Source organism: Monodon monoceros, unplaced genomic scaffold (assembly GCF_005190385.1).
Source record: "Monodon monoceros isolate NGI ecotype Baffin Bay Population unplaced genomic scaffold, NGI_Narwhal_1 Super_Scaffold_13, whole genome shotgun sequence".
NCBI classification, from domain to species: Eukaryota; Metazoa; Chordata; class Mammalia; order Artiodactyla; family Monodontidae; genus Monodon; species Monodon monoceros.
Genome location: NW_021703769.1, coordinates 22,964,046 through 22,988,055, shown reverse-complemented (window position 1 = coordinate 22,988,055; position 24,010 = coordinate 22,964,046). Strand labels below are relative to the sequence as shown.

Here is a 24,010-nt window from a genome sequence, read left to right as displayed (position 1 = left end):
TTGGTCAAACTGCAGGCTCTCCACAGTGGCTCTGCTGTGGCTCTGAGCAGGTGTCCAGGTGTCCAGGGCCAGCTTCCTCCTGAGTGCCCCACCAGCCCAAGGTGTTGCTCTCTCTGTGTGGACCCAGATCGCTCACCACCTTGCCTGTCTTTCCGCAGCTGCGAAGGGAAAGGCGAGGCATGCCTTTATCCTTTAAGGGCACAACCCGGAAGTGCCACACATCACTTCTGTTCATATCCCATATGCCAGAACATCTGTACGTGGCCACACCTCACTCAGGGGAAGCTTGAAAGTGTACTTTTTTCCCTTTGGGAGAAGTGGGTATTGGAGACTGCATGGCAGTCTCTGCCATATGAGCCAAGGTAGAAAAAGGCAGGGCTTGAGGGAGGGGTTTATTGGAGGGCCCCTTTGGGCCAGTGTCTGGGTGTGATCCATAGTGGGGGACTAATTGGAGATGAGGCTGGAAAGATAGACAAGGTGAGGGACTTCCCTGGTGGTGCAGTGGTTAAGACTCCACGCTCCCAGTGCAGGGGGCCCGGGTTCAATCCCTGGTCAGGGAACTAGATCCCACATACATGCCACAACTAAGGAGCCCACACGCCACAACTAAGGAGCTGGCGAGCTGCAACTGAGGAGCTCACATGCTGCAACTAAGGAGCTGGCAAGCTGCAACTAAGGAGCCCACCTGCCATAACTAAGGAGCCCACATGCTGCAGCTGAGGAGCCCGAGAGCTGCAACTAAGACTCGGTGCAACCAAATAAATAAAATATTTAAAAAAAAATAAAGAAACACAAAGTGAAATGATGGTGTTAGGCCATGAGACCATTTCCTCTGATAGGTGGTGAAAATTCCTCCAAGAGCATACCCACGCCTGCTCTGCCCTTGAGTTGCCCTCCCCTTGTACAGGTCAGAACAGACTCTGGTCACTGCTTGTCCCTGGCACGTGGCAGTGCTCTGTGGTGTACAAGCAGTTCTCCCATGGGGAGGGTGATATCATTTTTTTTCCTCTTCTCTCCTGGAAGCAGCAGTCTGATGTCCTTCTGCTATCATAACATAGTGATCCGAGGGAGAAATAGGGAGCAGGCTGTATAGAGGGAGCAAGAAGGGCTCTGGTATTTCTCCTGATGGGCACCTGCAGCCTGAGGAGAGGATGAGTGGCCATCTGGAAAAGCCTCGCCCTCCTCAGGCGACAAGCTGCTCTCTGATCCAGAGCCCTGACAGGAAGTTGCTCTTTGTCCAGCCAAGTCTGGGCATTCAGGAAGAAGCTCTGTAGCCAAGTGTCTGTCCTGTGGGTCATGGAACAATTGGTCAAGCTGTTCAGAGAGAGAGCTGACCACAGACGAGTACCACCTTCCAGGGAGAGAGTATCGCAGGCAAGATAACAACAGCTCATTTTGTGCCGGGCACTGTTCCAAGTTCTTTACTTGTATTGTCTTGTGTAATCCTCAAAAAAAAACCCTATGAAGCAGGTACTATTGTGATGACTTTATGGATTAGAAACTGAGGTGCTGATGAAGTGGATTAACTTGAACCAGTATAGACACATCTAGCATGTAGTAGAGCCACAATTTGAATCTAGTTGCAGAACACGTACTCTCACTTTTAGGCTCTGCTGTCTTTTAGGATTCCATGGAAGGATGCCCTGGCCCTGGGCCCTGGGCCTTGAAGTGGGGAATAGGAGTGCCTCCCTGTAGGAGACTTCTGTGCACATGGGTAGTCCGAACGAGTGAGTGAGTTCTGCCTGTTGTCACCTTGTCTGCCCCTGTTGCTCAGGGACTCACCTGGGTTAGCTTAGTCCCTGCTGGGCAGTTCTCCCTATGAGCTCTGTCACCTATGGCCACATGTAACTTTACAGTCTTCAGCCAGAAGCCAGGGTGAGCCTATGAATGCTTTCTCTCTTCCCTCTGTTCAGAGAACACAGGTTTCTGTAGAACAATTTCCTAGAATATCTCTTCTTTTTATCCTCAGTGCTTACTCCTCTAATTGAAGCCTCAGGAGTAGACTCTTTAAAGCTTAATATGACCATATTTCTGACCAGCTGCAGCACTTGGGATGCTTTTAGTTACAAGTAACAGGAAACCCAATTCAATTTGATTCCACAATAAAGGGGATGTGTTAGTTCATGTAATAGGGAAGTCCATGGGAGGTGTACTGCTCCAGGCCTGTTGGTTGTCTTATCGTCTCACCTCTCAGTGCTGTTTTCAGGTTAAACCCTTGTGGTCAGAGGATGGAAGCCAGTATCATTTAAGACTCCATGCTGCTTCATTCAAATCTAATAAGAAAGTAAGATTTTAATAAACTTTGGACCAGAGTCCCGAGTTCGGGTTGGATTACTCCATTCCTGTCCCTGCCTTATGAACCAGTTGCCCAAGGCTCAGATTGTCTAAGCCTATGACTGTGACAAGGGGCATGGGATTACTCTTATAAGTTTAAGTGAGTGTGAAGTCAGTCCTGTCCAAATCCCTTAGATGCTGCACAGTGAAGGAGGGGTAGAAGAGATGCTGGGAGATATCCACAATTTCAGCTACACCCAGCAAAATCTGCACAGCCAGGGAAAGGGTGGTGGTGGTGTTGAACTGTAGAGCAGATCCATGCCCTGTGCTCATTTCCTGTATCAGGGACAGTGCACAGGGCCCACAACATGGCCCAAGTCCTCAGACCCATAGGTCTGAGTTCATCTTTTCTATACACCAATTTATATGATCTTGCAGCTTCTCTGAGTTTCACTTCCTCCTCTGTAAAGTGGTAATCATGTTAAGGTATAGATAGATGTATTTTATGCAAAATTGAAGTCGATATGCTTGAAGTTGTGTGATATAAAAAGCCTTATGTATAAAATTTGAATTAATACAGATCCTACCAAATTGACAAAATTCATCAACCACATGATTTCAAAGCTGGTAGGTCAATGAAAGTGTGTTCATTATACCTTTATTTTCTGGAAATACTAGTCATGAATTATGTGAGTTTGAATAATGTAGGGTCTTCAGGAATCTTTTGTATGGAATGAACTTCACCATCCGTTTCTTAACTTCCTGTTGGGTTCCCTAAAGGTTGTGATGCTGTTTTATAAAATGTGAAATGCAAAAAAGATTGTTGTTGGAGAAGCCCAAAGGAACTACCATACTAGGTGATAACTGGGTATGCCCTGGCATTTGGCAATTTATATCCTGCATCTGGACCTTTCTGTCTCAGGGATCCAGAACCTAGGTGGTATCTCTTCAGCCAGTTCTGCTAGTGATTGGGTTAATGCTGTTAACATTTCAGCAAGCTAATGGAGACAGTTACTTTAGTTTGAAGGTCATTAAAACCTGAGTTTACAAATCAAAAACTGGATTGGGCAATTGTTTCTATATGTGTGTGGGTGAAGGTACATCAAATCCCATCAAACATTTGCTCAAATCCTTCCAGTGAAGTTAATCATAGTAAAGGCCAATTTCCTTGTAAAGCATAAAGTTTCATTTCTTCTGTTCCAATTTATATTTTATTTCCTTTTCTTGTCTTATTGTACTAGATAGGATGTCTAGTACCATGTTGAAAAGAAGTGTTGAGAGGGTACATCCTTGCCTTGTTCCTGATCTTAAGAGAAAGCATCCAGTTCTCACCATTAAATATGAAGTTAGTTGTAGGTTTTCTGTAGATGTCCTTTATGAATTTGAGGAAGTTTTCCTCTGTTCCTAGCTTTCTGAGAATTTTTATCATGAGTGAGTGTTGGATTTTGTCAAATGCTTTTTTTTTTTGCATCAGTTGATACTATACATAGAAAATCCTAAAGATGCCACCAGAAAACTACTAGGACTAATCAATGAATTTGGAAAGGTTTCAGGATACAAAATTAATGCACAGAAATCTCTTGCATTCCTATACACTAACAACGAAAAATCAGAAAGAAAAATTAAGGAAACAGTCCCATTTACCATTGCAACAAAAAGAATAAAAATGCCTAGGAATAAACCTACCTAAGGAGGCAAAAGACTTGTACTTGGAAAACTATAAAACACTGATGAAAGAAATCAAAGATTATATAAACAGATGGAGAAATATACCATGTTCTTGGATTGGAAGAATCAATATTGTGAAAACGGCTATACCACCCAAAGCAATCTACTGATTCAGTGCAATCCCTGTCAAACTACCAACGAATGGCATTCTTCACAGAATTAGAACAAAATTTACAATTTGTATGGAAACACAAAAGACCCCGAATAACCAAAGCAATCTTGAGAAAGAAAAACGGAGCTGGAGGACTCAGGCTTCCCAACTTCAAACTATACTACAAAGCTACAGTAATCAAGACAGTATGGTACTGGCACAAAAACAGAAATATAGATCAATGGAACAGGATAGAAAGCCCAGAGATAAACCCATGCACATATGGTCACCTTATCTTTGATAAAGGAGGCAGGAATGTACAGTGGAGAAAGGACAGCCTCTTCAATAAGTGGTGCTGGGAAAACTGGATAGCTACATGTAAAAGTATGAGATTAGATCACTCCCTAACACCATACACAAAAATAAGCTCAAAATGGATTAAAGACCTAAATATAAGGCCAGAAATGATCAAACTCTTAGAGGAAAACATAGGCAGGACACTCTATGACATAAATCACAGCAAGATCTTTTTTGACCCACCTCCTAGAGTAATGAAAAATAAATAAATAAACAAGTGGGACCTAGTGAAACTTAAAAGCTTTTGCACAGCATAGGAAACCATAAACAAGACAAAAGACAACCCTCAGAATGGAAGAAAATATTTGCAAATGGAGCAACAGACAAAGGATTAATCTCCAAAATATACAAACAGCTCATGGAGCTCAATATCCAAAAACAAACAACCCAATTAAAAACTGGACAGAAGACCTAAATAGACATTTCACCAAAGAAGACATACAGATGGCCAAGAGGCACATGGAAAGATGCTCAACATAACTAATTATTAGAGAAATGCAAATCAAAACCTCATACCGTTCAGAATGGCCATCATCAAAAAGTCTACAAACAATAAATGCTGGAGAAGGTGTGGAGAAAAGGGAACCCTTTTGCACTGTTGGTGGGAATGTAAATTGATACAGCCACTATGGAGAACAGTATGGAGATTCCTTACAAAACTAAAAATAGAACTACCATATGACCCAGCAGTCCCACTACTGGGCATATACCCTACATCAATTGATATATTATTTTTCTTTTTTAGCCTGTTGATATGATGGATTACATTAATTGATTATCAGATGTTGAACCCGCCTTCCTTGTATACCTGGAATGAATCCCAGTTGGCTGTGATATATAATTCTTTTTATACATTGTTGGATTCAGCTTGCTAATATTTTTGCATTTGTGTTCATGAGAGATAATGGTCTGTAGTTTTCCTTTCTGTAATGTCTTTATCTGATTTTGGTATTAGAGTAATGCTGGCCGTGTAGAATGAGTTAGGAAGTGTTCCCTGTGCCTATTTCTTGAACAGTGAAGGCCTTCCTGTCCTTAGAATCTTTGCATTTGCTGTCCCTGGCCTGGAAGACTCTTCTCCCAGATTTCTGCATGTTTTGTTCTCTCACTCCTTTCAGGTCTTTGCTCAGATGTCCTTTTCTCAGCGAGGCATTCTCTGACCACAGACTGTTAAAATTGCAAATCTCCCCTTCCCTCATCCCTACTATCCCCCTTCCCTGCTTTATTTTTTCCATAGCACTAATCACCTCCTAAAATACTATATGACTTACTTGCTTTCTGCTCCCACCCACTAGAATGTAGTTCTGTGAGGGCAAGTGTTTTTGTCTTTTTTTGTTCATTGCCTTATCCCTCCCTCCTCCCTAGAATGGTGTTTGGAACATGGTGGATGCTCAGATATTTGTTAAATAAACGAATTTAAACCATGACTGATAATGTGGTTGTAGCCAAGCGAATGTGCAGAAATGAGTTGTCCTGTTTCTATTCCTGAGGAAGACTGTTTCCGGGATCAGAGGAAAAGTAAATATTGTTGATAGCTTTTATGAATGAAATTTAGGAGGCATTTAACCATGTTTTGTTTATCAACTGCATGACTTTGGCTTAGTCACCTTATTTTTGGGGGCTCTGGTTTCTTAATCTTAGAAAGAGTACTTTTGTAAATTAGACTAAGGTCTTTTCTAGAGTTCTTGTTTGTTGAACTTTGTTTCCCAGTTGCAGAGTATTTTAACAGGAAGGGAGCTTAGAGACCCTTAAGTCCTATGTTCTTTAGCCAGTAGATTAACTTCTACCTGTAGAGCCAGGCTTGCCAGCTGGGGGATGCAGCCCATCGTCCTCTCGTACAGTTCCTGGATGCCTGTTTGGGAGAGGGACCTCGGAGCTAGTGCTGACTTGGTGCTGGAGAGCCAGATGAACCTGTTTTTAAATGTCTGTATGATCTCAAGCAGGTGTCATCACCTCACCAAGCTTCAATTTCCTCCTCTGTGAAGCTGGAATGATATACACAGGTGGTTGTTAGGGTTAAATGAGATGTTTGTGATATTTGCACACAGGTGCTCAGTTAAAGTCAGTTGAACCTGACTGCTTATCCTACCCCACACTTGCTTTGTGATCCATCTTGATTCTACATCAGAATCACTTGGAGAGTGTTTTTAAAAACACTGATGCCCTTGAAAACGTTACGCTAAGCGAAAGAAGCCAGGCACAAAAGGTCACTTATTGTATATATATGAAATGTCCAGAATGGATAAATTCATAGAGACAGATGCAGATTGGTGGTTGCCAAGGGTTGAGGGGTTGGGGAGAATCTGCTTAATGGTAAGTGGTCTTACTTCGGGGTGGTGGGAATGTTTTGGAGCTGGGCTGGAGCTGGCTGCACGGTATTGTGAACATACTGCATGCCACTGGATTGCTTTCTTTTTCCCTCCCTCCCTTCCTTCCTGCCTACCTACAGGTTAGTGAAGCGTCATTGTTGTTCAGTGGACTGCACATATTTAAATTGTATAATTTGATGAGATTTGGCATATATATATATATATATATATATATATACCCAACCATTACCATAATAAAATGGTAAACACATCCATTACCTCCTACAATTTCCTTATGCCCCTTTTTAATTCCTCCTTTCTACTCCTCCCCCCTCTCTCATCCCCAGGTAGTCTCTATTCTGCTTTCTATTATATAGATTAGTTTTCATTTTCTAGAATTTTATATAAATGGAATCGTGCAGTATGCACTAGATTTTACATGGCTCCTCTTACTCAGCACACTTATTTTGAGGTTCACTTACGTTGCTGCATATTATTAATAGTTTATACTTTTATTGTCAGAGGTATTCCATTGTATGGATACACCACAAATTATTTGTCCATTCACCTGGTGATGGACATTTGGGCAATTTTCATTTTGGGAGATTACAACTAAAGCTGCTGTGGGCGCTCATATACAAGTCTCTGTGTGGACATAAGTTATCCTTTCTCTTGAGTAAATATCTAGGAGTGGAATGGCTAGGTCACAGGGTATATGTATGCTTAAACATATCTTAACACCTAAAAAGTAGTAAGGCATGGTCAATTATTTGAAATGCTACAGATATGTTTGATAAGATAGAAGAAACAACTGGAGTTTTGCAATGGTTAGGCTATTATTAACTTGAAAACTACAGTCTCAGTTGAGTGGTAGGTGGGAAGCTTTTTAGAGGGGAATTAGGAAAACTGAATTGAGAAGTTTGGCAGGGAGTATTGATAACTTAAGAAGTTTTGCTGTGAAAAGTAGCAGAGAATGAAGTTGTGGTTTTTGGAAGGTGTGAATTATTCCTTTTTAAGTGGATAATTTTATATTATATGAATTGTACTTCAGTTATTAAAAGAAGAAGAAGAAGAAGAATCAAGCAAACAAAATCCTGATGTTCAGGTTGCACCTCAAGCCAGTTGAATCAGAATCTTTGTGGGTGGGACCCGGGCATTCACTTTCGAAAAATCTCCCTTGGTGATTGCAATATGTAGCCAGTGTTCAGGAGTAGTGATCTAAGTAGGGTTGGCACATTTTTTCTGTAAAGGACCGGACAATAAATATTTCAGCTTTGAAGGCCATAAGGTCTCTTTACTCCTCAAATCTGCCATTGAAGTGTGGCAGCAGCCATGGTCAACATGTAACAAATGAGCATAGTGTATTTTCAATAAAACTTATTTATAATAACAGGCAGTGGGTCAGAGTTTGCCATCCTCTGGTCTAAAGGCTTGATGATAGAGAAGGGGCTGCAGAGCTCTGAGGAGGATGGAAGGTGACCTCCCAGGCAGAACCAGACCTGGAACTCTGTTCTACTGACCATTTTAGTTCTTCACATTGTGCATGCTTACTTACTTAAGCATAAACATCCCGGCATTGAAAACAAAATGTTAGAATGCCAGTACTTACACTTTTGTATTTAATTCTAGCTGCAAAAGACAAGGAGAAGAATAAAGAGAAGAAATTCAAAGAGTTTGTGAGGGTGAAGCCAAAGAAGAAAAAGAAAAAGAAAAAGAAAACCAAACCTGGTAAATTTTCCCCTGGGACGTTTCACTTGGATTTCCTTACTGTAGGTAGGGAGGGGTTGCTTCTCCCCAGTCTTGGCCTCTGAGGAGAGGAAGGCCAGCAGGCCTTTAATGGAGCTTGTGGGCTCAGCTCACCCCAGGTGCTACAAGGCCACATTGGCATTTGGAAAGCCCTCCCTCTTGCTGTGTTGGCCGGTGTGCTCTGTCACGATGGAAGCACCATTGTAGGAGAGGATATGCAGGTGAATGACTGTATTTGTCTGCACACACATCTCTGAACCCTTTCAAGAAAGGATTCATTTCTTGAAAAGCGTGTGTCTAGCCCCAACAAAAATGCTGATTTTTAAGAAAATCAGTGTTCCAGTCTTGGGAGCTAAAGGGATTCCACATTTTATTCTCAAAGTATCTTCTGGCTTAGAAAAGCAATCTTATCAGAAAAAGGGGAGAAGGTGATGGTGAGGAAGAAGCTTTTTGTTTTGAGGTTTTTGGAGGTAGCTATAAGTATTAATCCCTAAATCTGTTCTAGCTGAATTGCTTCTGAGCATTTGAGCTCTTTGAACAGCAGAGCTGTTGGTTGGATGGGGTTGATTCTGGAATGCCCTAGTGATGTCTGAGGGTGCTAATTTCTTCCTGATTTTGTTCTTCCAGAATGCCCCTGCAGTGAGGAGATCAGTGATGCCTCCCAGGAACCTTCTCCACCCAAGGCATTTGCTGTCACCAGGTGTGGGTCCTCACACAAGCCCGGGGTCCATATGAGCCCACAGCTCCATGGCTCAGAATCTGGAAACTACAAAGGGAAAGTGAAAATGTCTGGTAAGGAGGCTCTGCTGGCTTGATCATTTGTACAGCACGGCAGTCTGAGAAGGCTGGATTTATGTTGATATTGTAATCTACTCTCAGGACTTCTGCAAGTAGTCTGTTAGGTCTTTTAAATAAGAAGTACATCAAATAAATAGGCCATTAGCTGTACCTTCCCAGAACTTCCCTTCTCTCCATCTTTGGTCTTAGTAGAATGTCTCTTAGGTACTTCTAAGCCAGTGTGTCTATAACCGAATCCATTATCCCCCAACTCCTTGCACACCTGCCCCTCCTGTTCCTCCATTTCTTGTTGGTGGCCTCTGCATCTAACCTGGTTGCTTGGGGAAATCTGAGTCAACCTTGAAGTTTTCCCTTCTTTAGCAACTTACAGGGTGATTGTGAGTTTAAAAGTAGTTAATAAGTATATGGAAAGTACTTAGAACAGTGTCTGGTATAGAATAAGTGATCAGTAAAGGTTAGCTGTAATAACCTCTAATCAGGTACCAAGATCTAGTGATTCTGGTTCTGATTATCCCTGGAATCTGCCCCTTCCTCATTCCCCACTGTTTACAGAGTTTTAAAGGTGGCTGTGGATACAGACTGGGCTGTAAGCCAGGTCACGGCTGGATGGGGTGAGGTCAGGGAACACGTTTGAGTCGTTAGGGATGATGATCTGTGTGGCTCATGTGGAGCTGCAGTTTCTCTGCCAGTGAGCTCTGTGACCTCGAGCAGCCATTGACCTTGGGCTTCACTGTCAGGAAAATGAGGAAATGGAGTTCAATTCACTGCCGGGCAGCACATATCATTCGGGCTGTTAGTAGATGACAGGCCTGAGGAACAGATTGGAGTTCGCGTTTCCCAGCTCTGTGAAAGTTCACAGAGGAGAAGTTCTGTAAGGTCATTTCTACTCTTGACAATCTAGGTTTTTTTAAAAAATCTTACAACTATAATTTTAAAAAGTGACTGTTGTTTTCCCTTTCTTCTCAGAAGAAGATAATCTGAGTGACTCCTCCTCTGAGAGCTTTCTTTGGAGTGATGAGGAGTATGGCCAAGACGTTGATGTGACCACTAACCCAGATGAGGAACTTGATGGGGAGGACCGTTACGATTTTGAAGTGGTCCGCTGCATCTGTGAGGTTCAGGAGGAAAATGACTTCATGATTCAGGTAGGTGGAGCTTCCAGGAGACACAGGTATAGAGGAGCACAAACTGGTCCTTGGAGGGAATTTTGAGGGAACACAGTCTGAGGCCAGCAAAAGTACTGCCATGTCAGAAACCCCAGGTAGGCAGTACTGTCAGCAGCAAATTGAGCTTTGTTTACTGGCTCAGCTTCCTCTGCATCTTAGGCTGGTATAAATAGCCTGTGAATAGAATAAGAGAGGACTTGAGGGATCACTGAGTCTAAACCTCTTATGCTCTGCTTGGGCCAGCTGGACCCACAAATGGGAAGGGCCTTGCCTGTGGTCACACAGTGAGGAGTTGAACAGTAGGGGCCCAGATCTCTGGAGGGGCAGTTTGATCTTCCTATGCATCCATATCTTTTCTCTCAGGTGAAGTTTCTTTATGGCCTAAAGAGATGGAGGCCAGTTTTGTAACTTGTCTGTTTCTTATTCTTAATTTTCTTGGCATTTGTATTTGTTGTCTCCATTTCTGGGATGTGCCTGTTGGGGGGCCTCCCTGCCTGCTTGGGGAGACCATCACTGGCCAGCACCTGCTTGCCTCTGGCCCTTCTCTTGCTCTTAATCACAGTTCTGGTAGAGGTGGCTGCTGCCTGGCTGACTCCAGGGAACCTGAGTTTTTTAAGTAAGTCATGTTTGTGTTGGTTAGAATTCTTCTGGGAGTTTCTTTTTTTTTTTTTAATAGCCTTCATGGCAACCTCTGAGAATTCAAGGTACATGAATGGTCTCAAATAGCTCCTCATATTTATGACCTTTAGTATGCATTAGGTCAGTGGTTTTCAAATCACTTTTTCAGCATCACAGCCCCTTTCCCTAATGGACTCTTTTCACAGAACCCCCAAATGTGTAACAGATAAAAGCAGTAGTTTGGGAAGCTCAAAATGAATAATTTTCACTTTTAAGTTCAAAAATGTGAATGGCTGGCCTCTTCCCATGAGCTCTAATATGCAGGTGGGGTTGTGAGCGGTGGTTGCCAACCTGGAGCATTTCAGTGGCTCAGTTGTTTTCCTTTTTTTGTGAGACAATCCTAATGAACATGGCCGTTGTATGGGGACTTTTCCTAAACAGCATGCTGTGTAGTCACTTTGGTTAATCAGAGATGGGAAGAAAAGCTTTGTTCTGAGGACAGCGTGATAATAAGTTAGCCTAGCAGTAAAGAATTATGTGTACTGGTGGGCTCTGCTGTCTTAACATTTCAGCTTGGAGTGTGCATTTTTTGTTTTGTTTTGTCTTCTAAAATAGTCTCATTTTATAAAACACACCCATGTGTAGAATCTCTGAAGCTCAGTGGAATAGAATTCAAAAACTTATGTAACATGAAAACCGTTTGTTTGGGTTTTTTTCCCCTCCAGTAGAATTTTTTTTTAAGTTTGGCTTTAAAAGTATGTTGGAGGGCTTCCCTGGTGGTGCAGTGGTTAAGAATCTGCCTGCCAATGCAGGGGACACAGGTTCGAGCCCCTGTTCCAGGAAGATCCCACATGCGTGGAGCAGCTAAACCCGTGAGCCACAACTACTGAGCCTGCGCTCTAGGGCCCATGCTCTGCAACAAGAGAAGCCACCCCAATGAGGAGGCTGTGCACTGCAATGAAGAGTAGCCCCGCTCGCTGCAACTAGAGAAAGCCCACGCACAGAAACAAAGACCCAATGTGGCCAAAAATAAAAATAAATAAATAAAATAAAAGTATGTTGAAGATCGTTAGTTTTCATCCTGTCTCTCTGGGCGTGTGCTCAGTTCTGGGCCTTGGAAGCCTGATTTGGTCCTCATTTGTCCTTAGAAATCATTAGTGGGTGAGTAACGAAGGCCTCTCTTGGCAAGGCTCTTCCAGCTAATCAGTATAAGAGATGCAGTTCTGATCCACCGTGGTACTTTCTCCATTGACTGTTCTGTAAGTGGCAGGGATCATGGGGTGTTTGGCGGGGTAGAGCTTGAAGTGCCGTTTTGTGCTGTGAGGAAACTAAGTTTGAAAAAATTGAGACCACACCATTGTTACATGGCAGAGTCAGGAACTGAATTCCATTGCCTGCTTCCCAGGCTCCACATGACCTTCCCCGCAGCTCAGCTCAGCACTGTGGCTTCCTGTCTGGCATTGTGGTGACGAGCTCACTTCAGAACACCTTGGGTTTTGTTGTAGAAGACTCTTCTTTGCTGTCCACTTGTCCAGCTGGCTTTGTGTTATAGAGGGACAGTTTCTGACTATACCTGTCATTGTGAGCAGAGTACCTTTTTCCACTCAGTAACTTTAGCAAAAGGCATAAATTTAGAGGGAGCTAAGTGGAACAATACAGTTTAAAGTTTTAAAATGTATTCGTCTAGTTTTAAATATATTCATCATTTAGGAAAGTTCAAATCATTTTTTCTTAAAATAAATTTTAAACTTACATTGATAATTTGCACAACCCTAGAAAACATTTAGAATTTGTTCTCCAGAAGATTACTTTAGGGAAATAGTTTTCTTTGATCATTTTCATTATTTGGTAGCAGTATTGTTCATGTATATTATTATTTGATTTTGTTTACCAGTACTAATTTAAATCACTGGAAGGTTAAAATCCTACTTAGTAATCATGAATGTTTGAGAAATCTGGGTACCACATAAAAAAATGAGCATCAGGAAACCCATTTACTATTTAAATTATTTTAATTGCTCTAAGGCAGGTTTTGGTGAACTTTTTCTTAAAGGACCAGAAAATAAGTATTTTAGGCTTTGGGCCATGTGATCTCCATCACAACTACTCAACTCTGCCCCAAGCAGTCAGAGGCAATACAAAAAAATGAATGACCATGGTTATGTTCATATTATACTTTATTTACCAAAATAGGACTCAAGCTGAATTTGGCCTGTGGGCTGTAGTTTGCTGACCTTTGCCCTAGAGCAACAAATATGTAACATTAGGTGCTGGACCCCAGTGAAAATTGTGTAGCAGCTTTAATAAGAAGCCCATTTCAGAAACTTTATTTGCTTCCCCTGGAGGCAGCCCTTGTCATCTTCTTGCGTATCGCTCCAGAAACATTCAGTGGCTAAACAAGCGATATCAAATATATTCTCTCCATTTTTTTCTTTCTTTTTGTGATAAAATATACATAACATAAAATTTACCATCTTAACCATTTTTAAATATATGTGGCTTTAAGTGAACTGGCATTGAGTACATTTACATTGCTGTACAACCATCTTTTTTTTTTAACACAATGTTATTTTAATACATAGTGTTTTCAGTATCTTTTTTTCATTTAATAATATATGTTGAAGACCATCCCACTTTCAGATCTAAAAAAGCTTCCCCATTCTTTTTAATGGTTGCATAATGGATGGATCATCATTTGTTTAACTCTTCCCTTGTTGATGGACATTTGGATTGTTTCTAATCTTAGCAGTGATGTAATGAATAATTTTGTGTAAGTATATCTGTAGGACCAAGTTTTGAAAGTAAAATTCCAGGACCAAAGTAGGCGTGCATTTATTATTTTGACAAATACTGGTGTCATAGCAATATTCTATAAACTTTCCCTAGTGTACCAAAGAACAGTCTTACCAGTGCCCTTGTCAGTACAGTACTATCAAACTTCTTTATCTTTGCTCTTCAGATAAGTGAAAAAACAATCTACTAGTATAGCCATTTTGTAATTTATTTTAATATACTTAAAAAATTTTTATGATTGTTACTTTCTGCATTTTCCAAGAACTACAAAGAAGAAAACAAGGATTACCCAGATTATTTTTACCCAGGGATAAATCACTGTTGTTATTTTAGAATACACACATACACATGCATATATAAATGAAAATTATACTCTATAAACAGTTTTTCATGAGAATAACACTTGTGTGGTGAAAGTAGTAAATGTTTATTATAAAAACTTCAGGCAGTACATAAACGTATGAAGAATTAATTGATATTTACATGTAGTCCTAGAATCTAGAAATACTAATGTGTATGTATATTATTAGGCTGATTTCATTTCACATTAATTTATATTAATTCAAGTTCCCTTACATTACTTTATTCTTATAATGGTTGCTTTGAACATCTTTTTATTTAAGATGTGTTTTTTTCCTTTGACCTGCCTGTTCATGTCCTTTATTCAGTTTTCTGTTGGATGGTTGGTTGTTTTCATACCCATTTGCATAAGTTTTTTTTTTTAATTAATTTATTTATTTGGCTGCACTGGGTCTTAGTTGCGGCACACAGGATCTTTGTTGCTGCGTGCAGGATTTTTGTTGCTGCGTGTGGGATCTTTAGTTGTGGTGTGCAGGATCTTTAGTTGCGGTGTGTGGAATCTTTAGTTGCGGTGTGTGGGATCTTTAGTTGTGGCATGCTGGATCTTTTAGTTGTGGCATGTGGGATCTAGTTCCCGGACCAGGGATCGAACCTGGTCCCCCTGCATTGGGAGCATGGAGTCTTAACCACTGGACCACCAGGGAAGTCCCTGTGTAAGCTTTTTGTAGATATGTTTTTGTATCAGCTGTGAGAACAGTTACAAATATTTGTACCCACTTTGTCATCCGTCTTTTGGCTCGTCTTATAGATTTTTTTGTTTTTGTGAGGTCAAATACATCAAACTTTTCTTTAATGGCTTTTGAGATTTGAATAGCAGTTGCTTCCTCATTGGAAGTTCATAACAGTTTATAGAAAAGTCAATAAAAGAATTTTTCATGGTTTCTTCTGGTAATTTTGTGGTTTCATTTATCTTTTAAAAACCATATAAATATTTGATCCGCCTGGAATTTATCCTGGTATAAGGTGAAGGCTCTCACTACCCAGTTGTCCCAACACCATGCCTTATTATTGAAACGCCACCTTTATTTACTCTATTTCCGTATGTAGTTTGGATCTCATTCTGGATTCTCTCTTTCATTGGTCTCTCTGTCTATATATTTACTTGTACAATTCTATTTTAATTATTATACCTTTATAATATTTTAAAAATATCTGGTAGGGCTGGTACCCCCTTTTGTTCTTTTTAATAAATTTCCCTGCTATTAGAATCAGCTTCTGTATAGTTCCAGAGCTATTAATTTATTATTTTGTTGGCATTACATTATTTTTATATATTAATCCAAGGAGAACTGTCATCCTTATGATAATGACTCTTGCTATCCAGGAATAAAGTACAACTTGCCATTCATTGACTTAAGTCTCCATGTCCTTCAAATATTTAAAAATTTTCTTTACACAGACCTTGCATGTTTTTATTCTTAGTCTCAGATTTATTCTTAGATATTTTATCTTTTCTGTTACTGTTCTTGTTCACTTCTAAATTTAAATTTTGGGGAATTCCCTAGCGATCCAGTGGTTAGGACTCAGTGCTCTCACTGCTGGAGGGCAGGGCCCTGTGTTCAATCCCTGGTCGGCGAACTAAGATCCCTCAAGCCGTGTGGCACAGCTGCCCTCCCCCCGCCCAAAAAAAATTAAACTTTTATTTTTAATATTTATTTAAACAAATTTTTCATCCCACCACACGGCATGCGGGATCTTAGTTCCCCAACCAGGGATTGAACCCACGCCCCCTGCAGTGGAAGTGCAGAGTCTTAACCACTGGACTGCCAGGGAGGTTCCAATTTAAACTTTTTAAAAATGAATAATGTATATTAGCCAGACCCACATGAAAAACGTTATTTTGAAATTTTCAGCTTAGGTGTTTTTGATTCAATTTTGGTGTATCCTAGTTCTTAAGACACGAAGTCATTGGTGAGAGAGACTTTCATTCTTAATTATTAGTCTGTTTTCTGCTACTAACTGCCTTTGTTGTCTCACACCCTTTTCTTTCTCTCTGAGCCTTTAGTTTCCTCATTGGAAATGGAAGAATCTGGATCACATCTTATCTGAAGTCTCTCTTCCAGCTCTGCCCCTGTTGATTCTGATATGATTAGCCCATAAAAGCCCTTTGATCCTGGGGCCTATCTGACTCCAAGTGGCTGAGGACTGTGAGCTTTTTCCCTTGTGGCCAGGCTGGTGGCCCACCCTCCAGACAGTATCGGAAGCTCGCTGTCCACTTTCCAGAGCTATCCATTTGGTTGGGTAGTTAAAGGTTTAGGGCCCTGGTTTGGAATTGCCTCAAGTGTCCTAGTATCTCCTTTGGCATCCTTTTCCTCTCCATTCCCTCCTCTGGACCCTTAGCCCTCAGGCTTGCTATCCTCAGGCCAGCCACACGTCTGTCTCCCAGTGCTGCCCTCATCCTCTGCTCCTTTCTTTCCCTCTCTGCCTCTTGCCCCTTCTCTCTTTCCCCCTTCCCCAGGGAAGGCAGTGGAGCCTAGGGGTTAAAAGAACTAGCCTTGCAGTCAGCCAGGCTTGTGTTCTGATCCACTGTTGCGTCTTCTCAGCTGTGTGACCGTTGGTAAGGCTTAGAAAGAACAAATGCAAAGCGCTAGCATATGTTGAGTCCAGGAGGCATCAAAGTGAGTTAGCCTACCCATTCGTAGCAGTAATAGGCTCTTAATACATAAAAGTTGTGTGCTGGGCTCTACTATATGAATTTTGACATGTGACCCATTGATTCCTCACAAACAGCCCCACACGGTTGGTAGGAATAGTATCCTATTTTGCAGATGGGGAAACTGAAGCCCAGGATGGAGAAGTGACCTGTGCAAGGTCACACAGCTAATGAATGTCTGAGCCAGAATTCAAACTCAGTTTTTTGTCTTTCTAAGTTAACCTCCCTCTAAGGACTTAAACAGTTTTTCCTCTCTCTTTATAAGGTGATCAGAAAAGTGAAAGCCTCTAGAAATGGGAGGGAAAATAGTCATTTTTCTGAGATCAGTACTGTTTAATTTAAATGTTCTTCATCTGTGCTGTCTAGTACGGTAGCCACTAGCCTCATACGGCTGTTGAGCACTTAAGATGTGGCTAGTGGGACTAAGGAACTGAATTTTAAACTTAGTTTGTTAACTTAAATGTTAAAAGCACAGGTGGCTAGTGGCTGCTCTGGAAGAGTGGTTGCAGCTCAGCTCCCACTTCCTCCTCCTCCTCTCCCTCCCTCCTCCTTCCGCCTCCCACTGCCCCTTTCCCCCCACAGGTGGGTCTTACTTTTGGATGGAGGATTCCTTCTGAGTTTAATTTTTATTGCTTCTTTAATTCTAACAGTGTGAAGAGTGCCAGTGCTGGCAGCATGGGGTCTGCATGGGATTACTGGAAGAAAATGTGCCTGAGAAATACACCTGTTATGTTTGCCAAGACCCTCCAGGTAGAGATTTCTGGAGTCAGGGATATTAACAATATGTAGCCTTTTCCTTAGCACAGCTGGCGGTGAAGCAGCCTGAGTGTCTGTGGTCTTGAGACTCATTTCTTCAGCATCGGCTAGACTCTGCCTCCTCCTCGCCTTTGTTGCTAGCTCACCTGGTGGCCAGCTGTCCTGAACTTGGCAGTAAGAGAGCATGTATGAAGAGGTTCACCTAGTGGAAGGCCAGGCCTTGAGCTAGAATTTTGTTGTGTGTGTGTGTGGGGGGGTAAAAATCATATAACATGAGCTCTACCCTCTTAACAAATTTCTAAGTGTACAGTACAGTATTCTTTTTAAACTATAAGCACAATGTTGTATAGCAGATCTCTAGAACTTTTTCATCTTGTACGACTGAAGCTCTGTATAAACTATGGAATGCTGTACCGATTTGCATGTCATCCTGGCGTAGGGGCCATGCTAATCTTTTCTCTGTTGTTCTAGTTTTAGAATATGTGCTGCCAGAGCAAGCACCTTTTCCTTTTCTTGAGAGTTCATGAGGATGTGGGCTCTGTCCTTGGCTTTTCAGGGCTGTTGAAGGGTTGGAAACCGGCCTCTGCTCCCTCTGGTGGCATCTGCCTTCCATTGCATCGTTGCCACCTCGAAGGGAGATACGCCCTTGAGGGGAGGGGAAAGGTGTTTGTGAAGAGCCTGTCTGCCACCCAGAGCAGTGAATTAATTCCTTAGGATCAGTTCGTTTCATTGTTCCTTGACCGCAGGGCTGGCCTATGGCTCTTGGGTTCCCCTTTCCAGAAATCTCAGGGGTGGATTATAAATCTGTGGTTCTTGTTTTGCTGTCAGTGGGATGTGACATCGTCTCCATTCATCACCTGTAAGGTTGCTCCCCTTGGGTCCAGTCCCCTTACAGCTAGACAACGCTGGAGAGCCTCTGCTTCTGTTATTCCTTTTTGTCCTATGAGGTGGGCCTGGTAGGAGCTCCTGTTCCTATTTTTGCTTATGAGGAAGAAATTGATGCCCAGGGAAGTGAATGACTTTCCTAATCTCATGAAGCAGATTGGAATTAGAACTGACTTGTGGGACCAAGTCTCTTGATTTTGCTGGTTGTATAGGGAGGGACTGGGCTACCACAGTTCATTTTCCAGCAAGTAGGTCCCCCTGGGGCCTGATAACCTCTTTTGTGACACTGTGTCTTCTAGTGCTAGATTAGTCTATAGACAGAGAGCAATCTTGCCTCTGTTTTTCCCTTTATCCCAAGGAAAGAATATGGTCAGAAGATTAGTCCATAAGTCATAGAATATAATTGATGGGCAGGATCTCAGAGACCACTTAGTTTAGCCTTGACATTTAACAGGCAAGCAGCAGGCCCAGAAGGGACATGATTGGCCTAAGATCACTCAGACAGTTAGTGCTAGATAGGAGATGACAGCTGGTGTCTCTGACCTTTGTCTTGTAAAACAGGTAGTGCTGCTTTGAATCCTGCTGCTCAGGCTACCTCTGTGGCAGCTGCCTCTGAGATTCCACACATAACCCCCAGGGCTCCTTTAGGGCACCATTTAAAACCCTTTTGTCTACTTTATTGTCTCTCACTCTCTCTGTCCACTTTTCTCTTTTTAGAAATCATACACACCATCTTTATCAATCCCTATGCCCTTTCTGAACTTTTATAACTAAATTGCCAAGACTGGGAATAGCTTCCTTGAATTGAGCACTCAGTGACTGTCACATTTATTGACTATGTTTGACTCTGCAGTCTTGGGCCAGAAGTTTAATCTAACAGATCTATTCTTTAACGGTTACTTAAAGGTGTTGTTAACAGAGTGGAGGTGCATCCCCACCATGTGTCTTAGAAAAGCCAGAAAGAGCGCAGGGACCTTGATAGGGTTTGCCCGGGTTATTTTAGGGTCTTTATAGCCATTGAGAGGTGAACAACAGTCTGATTGGAAGCTGTTCCCTGGGCTTTTACAGCAGGAAACACTGTGCCAAGTCACGTGTGGTTGTGTTTTCAGTCCTTCCTGAGGATCCCTGTAATGAACAGGACCGCTGAAGCTGTTTGGTTCATCTGTCATTGTTACAGATGGGAAATGGAGGTCCAGAGAAGGGAGTGGGGGGCTGACCATTCATTTAGTTAGGCGGTAGGTGACAGTTGGAGGGGCACTTGGGGCTTCTTTCCATTTGATAAATCCATTCACGATGCCTTTTGCCAGACACTGAGGATATAACCATGAACAAAACAATTCCTATTCTTCTGGCTTTTAGTGGGGTTTGGACCAGCAACAGATGTCAAAATAAGTCATCTAAACAAGAACATGTTAGGTAGGGATGAATGCTTTGAGGGGGCAAAAGCCCTCAGATCGGGAATGACTAGGAAGCACAGAAGAGGCTCTCGTACTTTGGGAGGTAACCAATGGCCTCTCTGAGGAGGTGGTAAGGAGCCAGTCCTGCAAAGGCCTTGGGGAATAGTGCTCCAGACAGGGGTAGGGGTGCTAGAGCAGAGACCCTAAGACCAGAAAGAGCTTGAATGTGTTCCGGAAACGGTGGGGCAAGGGGGGCAGGAAGGAGCCTGGGCCTGCCGGCCTCATTAGATCAGTCAGGGCTTTGGGTTTTCTTCTGTGCACGATAGGAAGTCATCGAAGGTTTTAAGTGGGAGAGGGAATGATGTGATTTAACTTTAACAAGATATCCAAGTTCCCACTCTACCTCTGGCCGGTCGCAGAGATCAGGAAATTTATATACTTTTCTCGCTACCTTATCCCCAACACCTAGTAGAGAGCCCAGCATATAGTAGGTGCCAAGTAAATGTATACTGGATGAATGAATGAACAAAATGAACACACCAGTCCATCCTTCCAATAGTTTGTGTGATAATTGTGCGATGATGAAATGGTCTGGGTTTCCTTCAGACCAAGGATTAACTCTCTCATTGTCACTGCTTTAGGTCAGAGACCTGGCTTCAAGTACTGGTATGACAAGGAGTGGTTGAGCAGGGGACATATGCATGGCCTGGCATTTTTAGAAGAGAACTATTCCCACCAGAATGCCAAGAAGATTGTGGCTACCCACCAGCTTCTCGGCGATGTGCAGAGAGTGATCGAGGTTCTGCATGGCCTGCAGCTCAAGATGAGCATCTTGCAGTAAGTGTGGCACCTGCGGCTTTGGGGATGAGTCTGATTTGGTGTGGGCAGAGGGCAGGATAAATATGAGAAACTGGAAAGCCACAAAATCGGCGATAAGATGGATAAGTTTGAGACTTGTATTTAAGATTCTCAGTTACATGATAAACATTCTTTTTTAAAAAAATTAACTCTATTGAGGTATAATTTACATATAATTAAGTTCACCCATTTTAAATGTTCATTGAGTTTTGGCAAATGTATATACAAACACTACTGTAATCAAGATACAGTGTGTGGGGACTTCCCTGGTGGTCCAGTGGTGAAGACACCACACTCCTAATGCAGGGGGTGCAGGTTCAATCCCTGGTCAGGGAACTAAGATCCCACGTGCCACGTGGTGCGGCCAAAAAATAAAATAAAATAAAATAAAATAAAATGCCTTAGAAAAAAAGAGAGAAAGAAATGGTGTATTTATAGATTGTTTTTTCTTTTTTTTTTTGTACCGTTCTGAGTTGTTTTTTTCTATTTTGGCTGCGCTGGGTCTTTGTTGTGGGCTTCTCTAGTTGCAGAGCATGGGTTCAGTTGCTCCGCAGCATGTGGGATCTTAGTTCCCAGACCAGGGATTGAATCCACGCCCACTGCTTTGGAAGGCAGATTCTTAACCACTGGACGACCAGGAAAGTTCCTGTTCTGAGTTTTTGGGTTTTGTTTTTTAAACTGTGGTAAGATATACATAATATAAAGTTTGCTATCTTAACCGTTTTTAAGTGTACAGTTCAGTAGTGTTAAGTACATTCACTCTGTTGCACCCAATCTCCAGAACTCCTTGTGTGGGGCAAAACAAACTCTGTACCCATTAAGCAACTTCTCTCCATTTCCCCTCCCCCAGCCGCTGACAGCCACCCTTCTACTTTCTGTCTCTCTGAATTTGACTGCTCCGGGTACTTCATATAAATGGGATTCTACAGTATTTGTCTTTTTATGACTGGCGCATTTCACTTAGCATAATGTCCTTAAGGTTTGTCTGTGTTGTAAGTTGTATCAGAATTTCCTTCCTTTTTAAGGCTAAATAATATTCCATTACATGTAATACCACATTTTGTTTATCCATTCATCCTAAACATCGTGGTTTTTTTGGCCACACCTCGCGGCTTGTGGGATCTCAGTTCCCCGACCAGGGATTGAACCTGGACTGCAGACTGTGGCAGTGAAAGCCTGGAATCCTAACCACTAGGCCACCAGGGAACTACCATCCTAAACATTTTTGATTGGTAAACAAAGTAAAATTGAAACAAAGTAAAATTGACATGGCAAGGAGAGGTTGAGCAGGGCACGTTCAGCAAGAGTATACGTTGATTTGGGTAAAAACCAAGCTGCTATAACAAAACCAAAAAAATAAAGGCTAAACAAAATGGAATTTTCTTTCTCACATAAGGCATGGTCCAGAGGTAGGCAGGGGTCCAGGCCAGGTAGGTAGGTGGCCTTTCTCCAAGATTCCAGCTATGGACGTGGGGACTTGGGTTCCTTCTGTCTTACTGCTCTGGCATTCCATTAGGGTTAATCTCATCTGCGTGGTCCAAGCAGATGCATCTGTACCTCCACTCTGCTCTGACCCCCAGGAGGGGGAGCAAGTGGTTTCATGGACACACCTAACTGCAGGAGGCTAGTAGCCAGGTGGCCATGTGCCCTGAGCAAACTCAGGAGTGAGGGTGGAGGTGGGTGTAAGAGAAGGAAAGGACGGTTACTGGGGGAATTAGCCATTACTGTGACGGTATCTGTTGAGGTGAACTAAATCAAGTGACCCTGTTTTGGATGTCTTAGACTAGGTATTCCCTCACATTTTATAAAATCAGAAAATTTTCCTCCATATAAGCCAAGTGAATTTCTTCTTAACGAGATGCCAGAAATTGACTGAGACAGGTGGAAAGTGAGGGCAAACCTCAGATGATGCTCCTGATTGTAAATGTTGCTATGTTTCTTTTCATTTGAGGATTCAGTCAGATGGTGTTCTCTTTCTTCTCACTGGAATACCAGTGCTCCAGCCCTGCCCCATATTTCAGAACCTTGTTCGTTCTGAATCCCCATTTAGATCCTTCATCTTTAATTTTTTTATATAAATTTATTTATTTTTGGCCGTGTTGGGTCTTTGCTGGTGTGCACGGGCTTTCTCTAGTTGCAGCGAGCGGGGGCTACCCTTCGTTGCAGTGCGCGGGCTTCTCATTGCAGTGGCTTCTCATTGTGGAGCACGGGCTCTAGGCGTGTAGGCTTCAGAAGTTGTGGCACGCGGGCTCCAGTAGTTGCGGCACGTGGGCTCAGTAGTTGTGGCGCACAGGCTCAGTAGTTGTGGTGCACAGGCTTAGTTGCTCCGCGGCATGTGGGATTTTCCCGGACCAGGGATCGAACCCGTGTCCCCTGCATTGGCAGGCAGATTCTCAACCACTACTCCACCAGGGAAGCCCCTAGATCCTTCATCTTTATAGCAGTGACTTTGTACTGGAATTAAATCTGACTTCTCCAAGAAGTTCAGGGGGGAGTATAGGGAGATCTTGTTAGTCATTATATATGGAGAAAAGAGCCTGGGAGACAGGAAGGTGGTCCCAGTATGGCTCTGTACACCTGGATAGTCTCTGCTATCACAGGCTCTGGGTCTTCATTCTCATAAATTTTGTTCCTAAGTGACCTGGTGGATTCATTTTCAAAAGCAAACAGTAAAACTGGGAATAACTTCAAATGTTGTCATTTCAAAAGTAACATGCATGGCTATGCATACCATCGTCATGATTGACAGGGCTTACAAAGAAAGGCCAGGGTCATCCTTGTGTAGTAGCTGGGGCTTCAGATCTTAGCTGGGAGGGTGAAAATTGTAGGAGGAAGGAAACAAAGACTTTTGTGATTTTCGTACAAGAACAGGTCTGTACTATGGCCTCTATGCTCCAAGTTAACAGATTTCAGGCTACGGTAGACCCGAAAGTGAACAAGGACTTCCATTTCCTCTGATGCAATTATGATTTCAGAGGTGTGCCTGGGATCCTAGGTTCCTGGTACAGGCTGTGATACCCTGTTGGAAGTGGCCAGGGACCTAGGCTGCCTCGATGCTGGTGGTTTCCTCTCCTTCCCCAGTGGATTGGGGTGGTATTGGGGATTGCTAGGGTGGGAGAGCCGAGAAAGGATAGTTGTAGCCCCTTGCGAGCAGAATTTTAGGTTCTGTAAGATCATTCCATGCTGTCCTATTTATGGCCTATTCCATTTCTGCAGGAAGACTT

At 42.5% G+C, this 24,010-nt stretch overlaps 1 protein-coding gene and 1 non-coding gene across 5 annotated transcripts in view; one reads left to right on the top strand and one right to left on the bottom strand.

The window, feature by feature from the left end:
* Window positions 1-24,010, top strand: part of PHF20 (PHD finger protein 20) — a 138,152-nt gene that overhangs the window by 103,048 nt on the left and 11,094 nt on the right. For 3 of the 4 annotated variants that reach the window (XM_029219880.1, XM_029219878.1, XM_029219877.1), the window contains 5 exons: window positions 8,386-8,484; window positions 9,130-9,294; window positions 10,267-10,445; window positions 17,541-17,640; window positions 20,570-20,765. In XM_029219880.1, the coding sequence (XP_029075713.1) occupies window positions 8,386-8,484; window positions 9,130-9,294; window positions 10,267-10,445; window positions 17,541-17,640; window positions 20,570-20,765 (739 nt within the window). The remainder of the gene's footprint in view (window positions 1-8,385; window positions 8,485-9,129; window positions 9,295-10,266; window positions 10,446-17,540; window positions 17,641-20,569; window positions 20,766-24,010) is intronic. The other variant, XM_029219879.1, reaches the window with a different exon arrangement.
* On the bottom strand, window positions 18,041-18,147 carry LOC114895122. Its single transcript, XR_003793429.1, has one exon. It is a non-coding gene; the product is annotated as a U6 spliceosomal RNA (small nuclear RNA).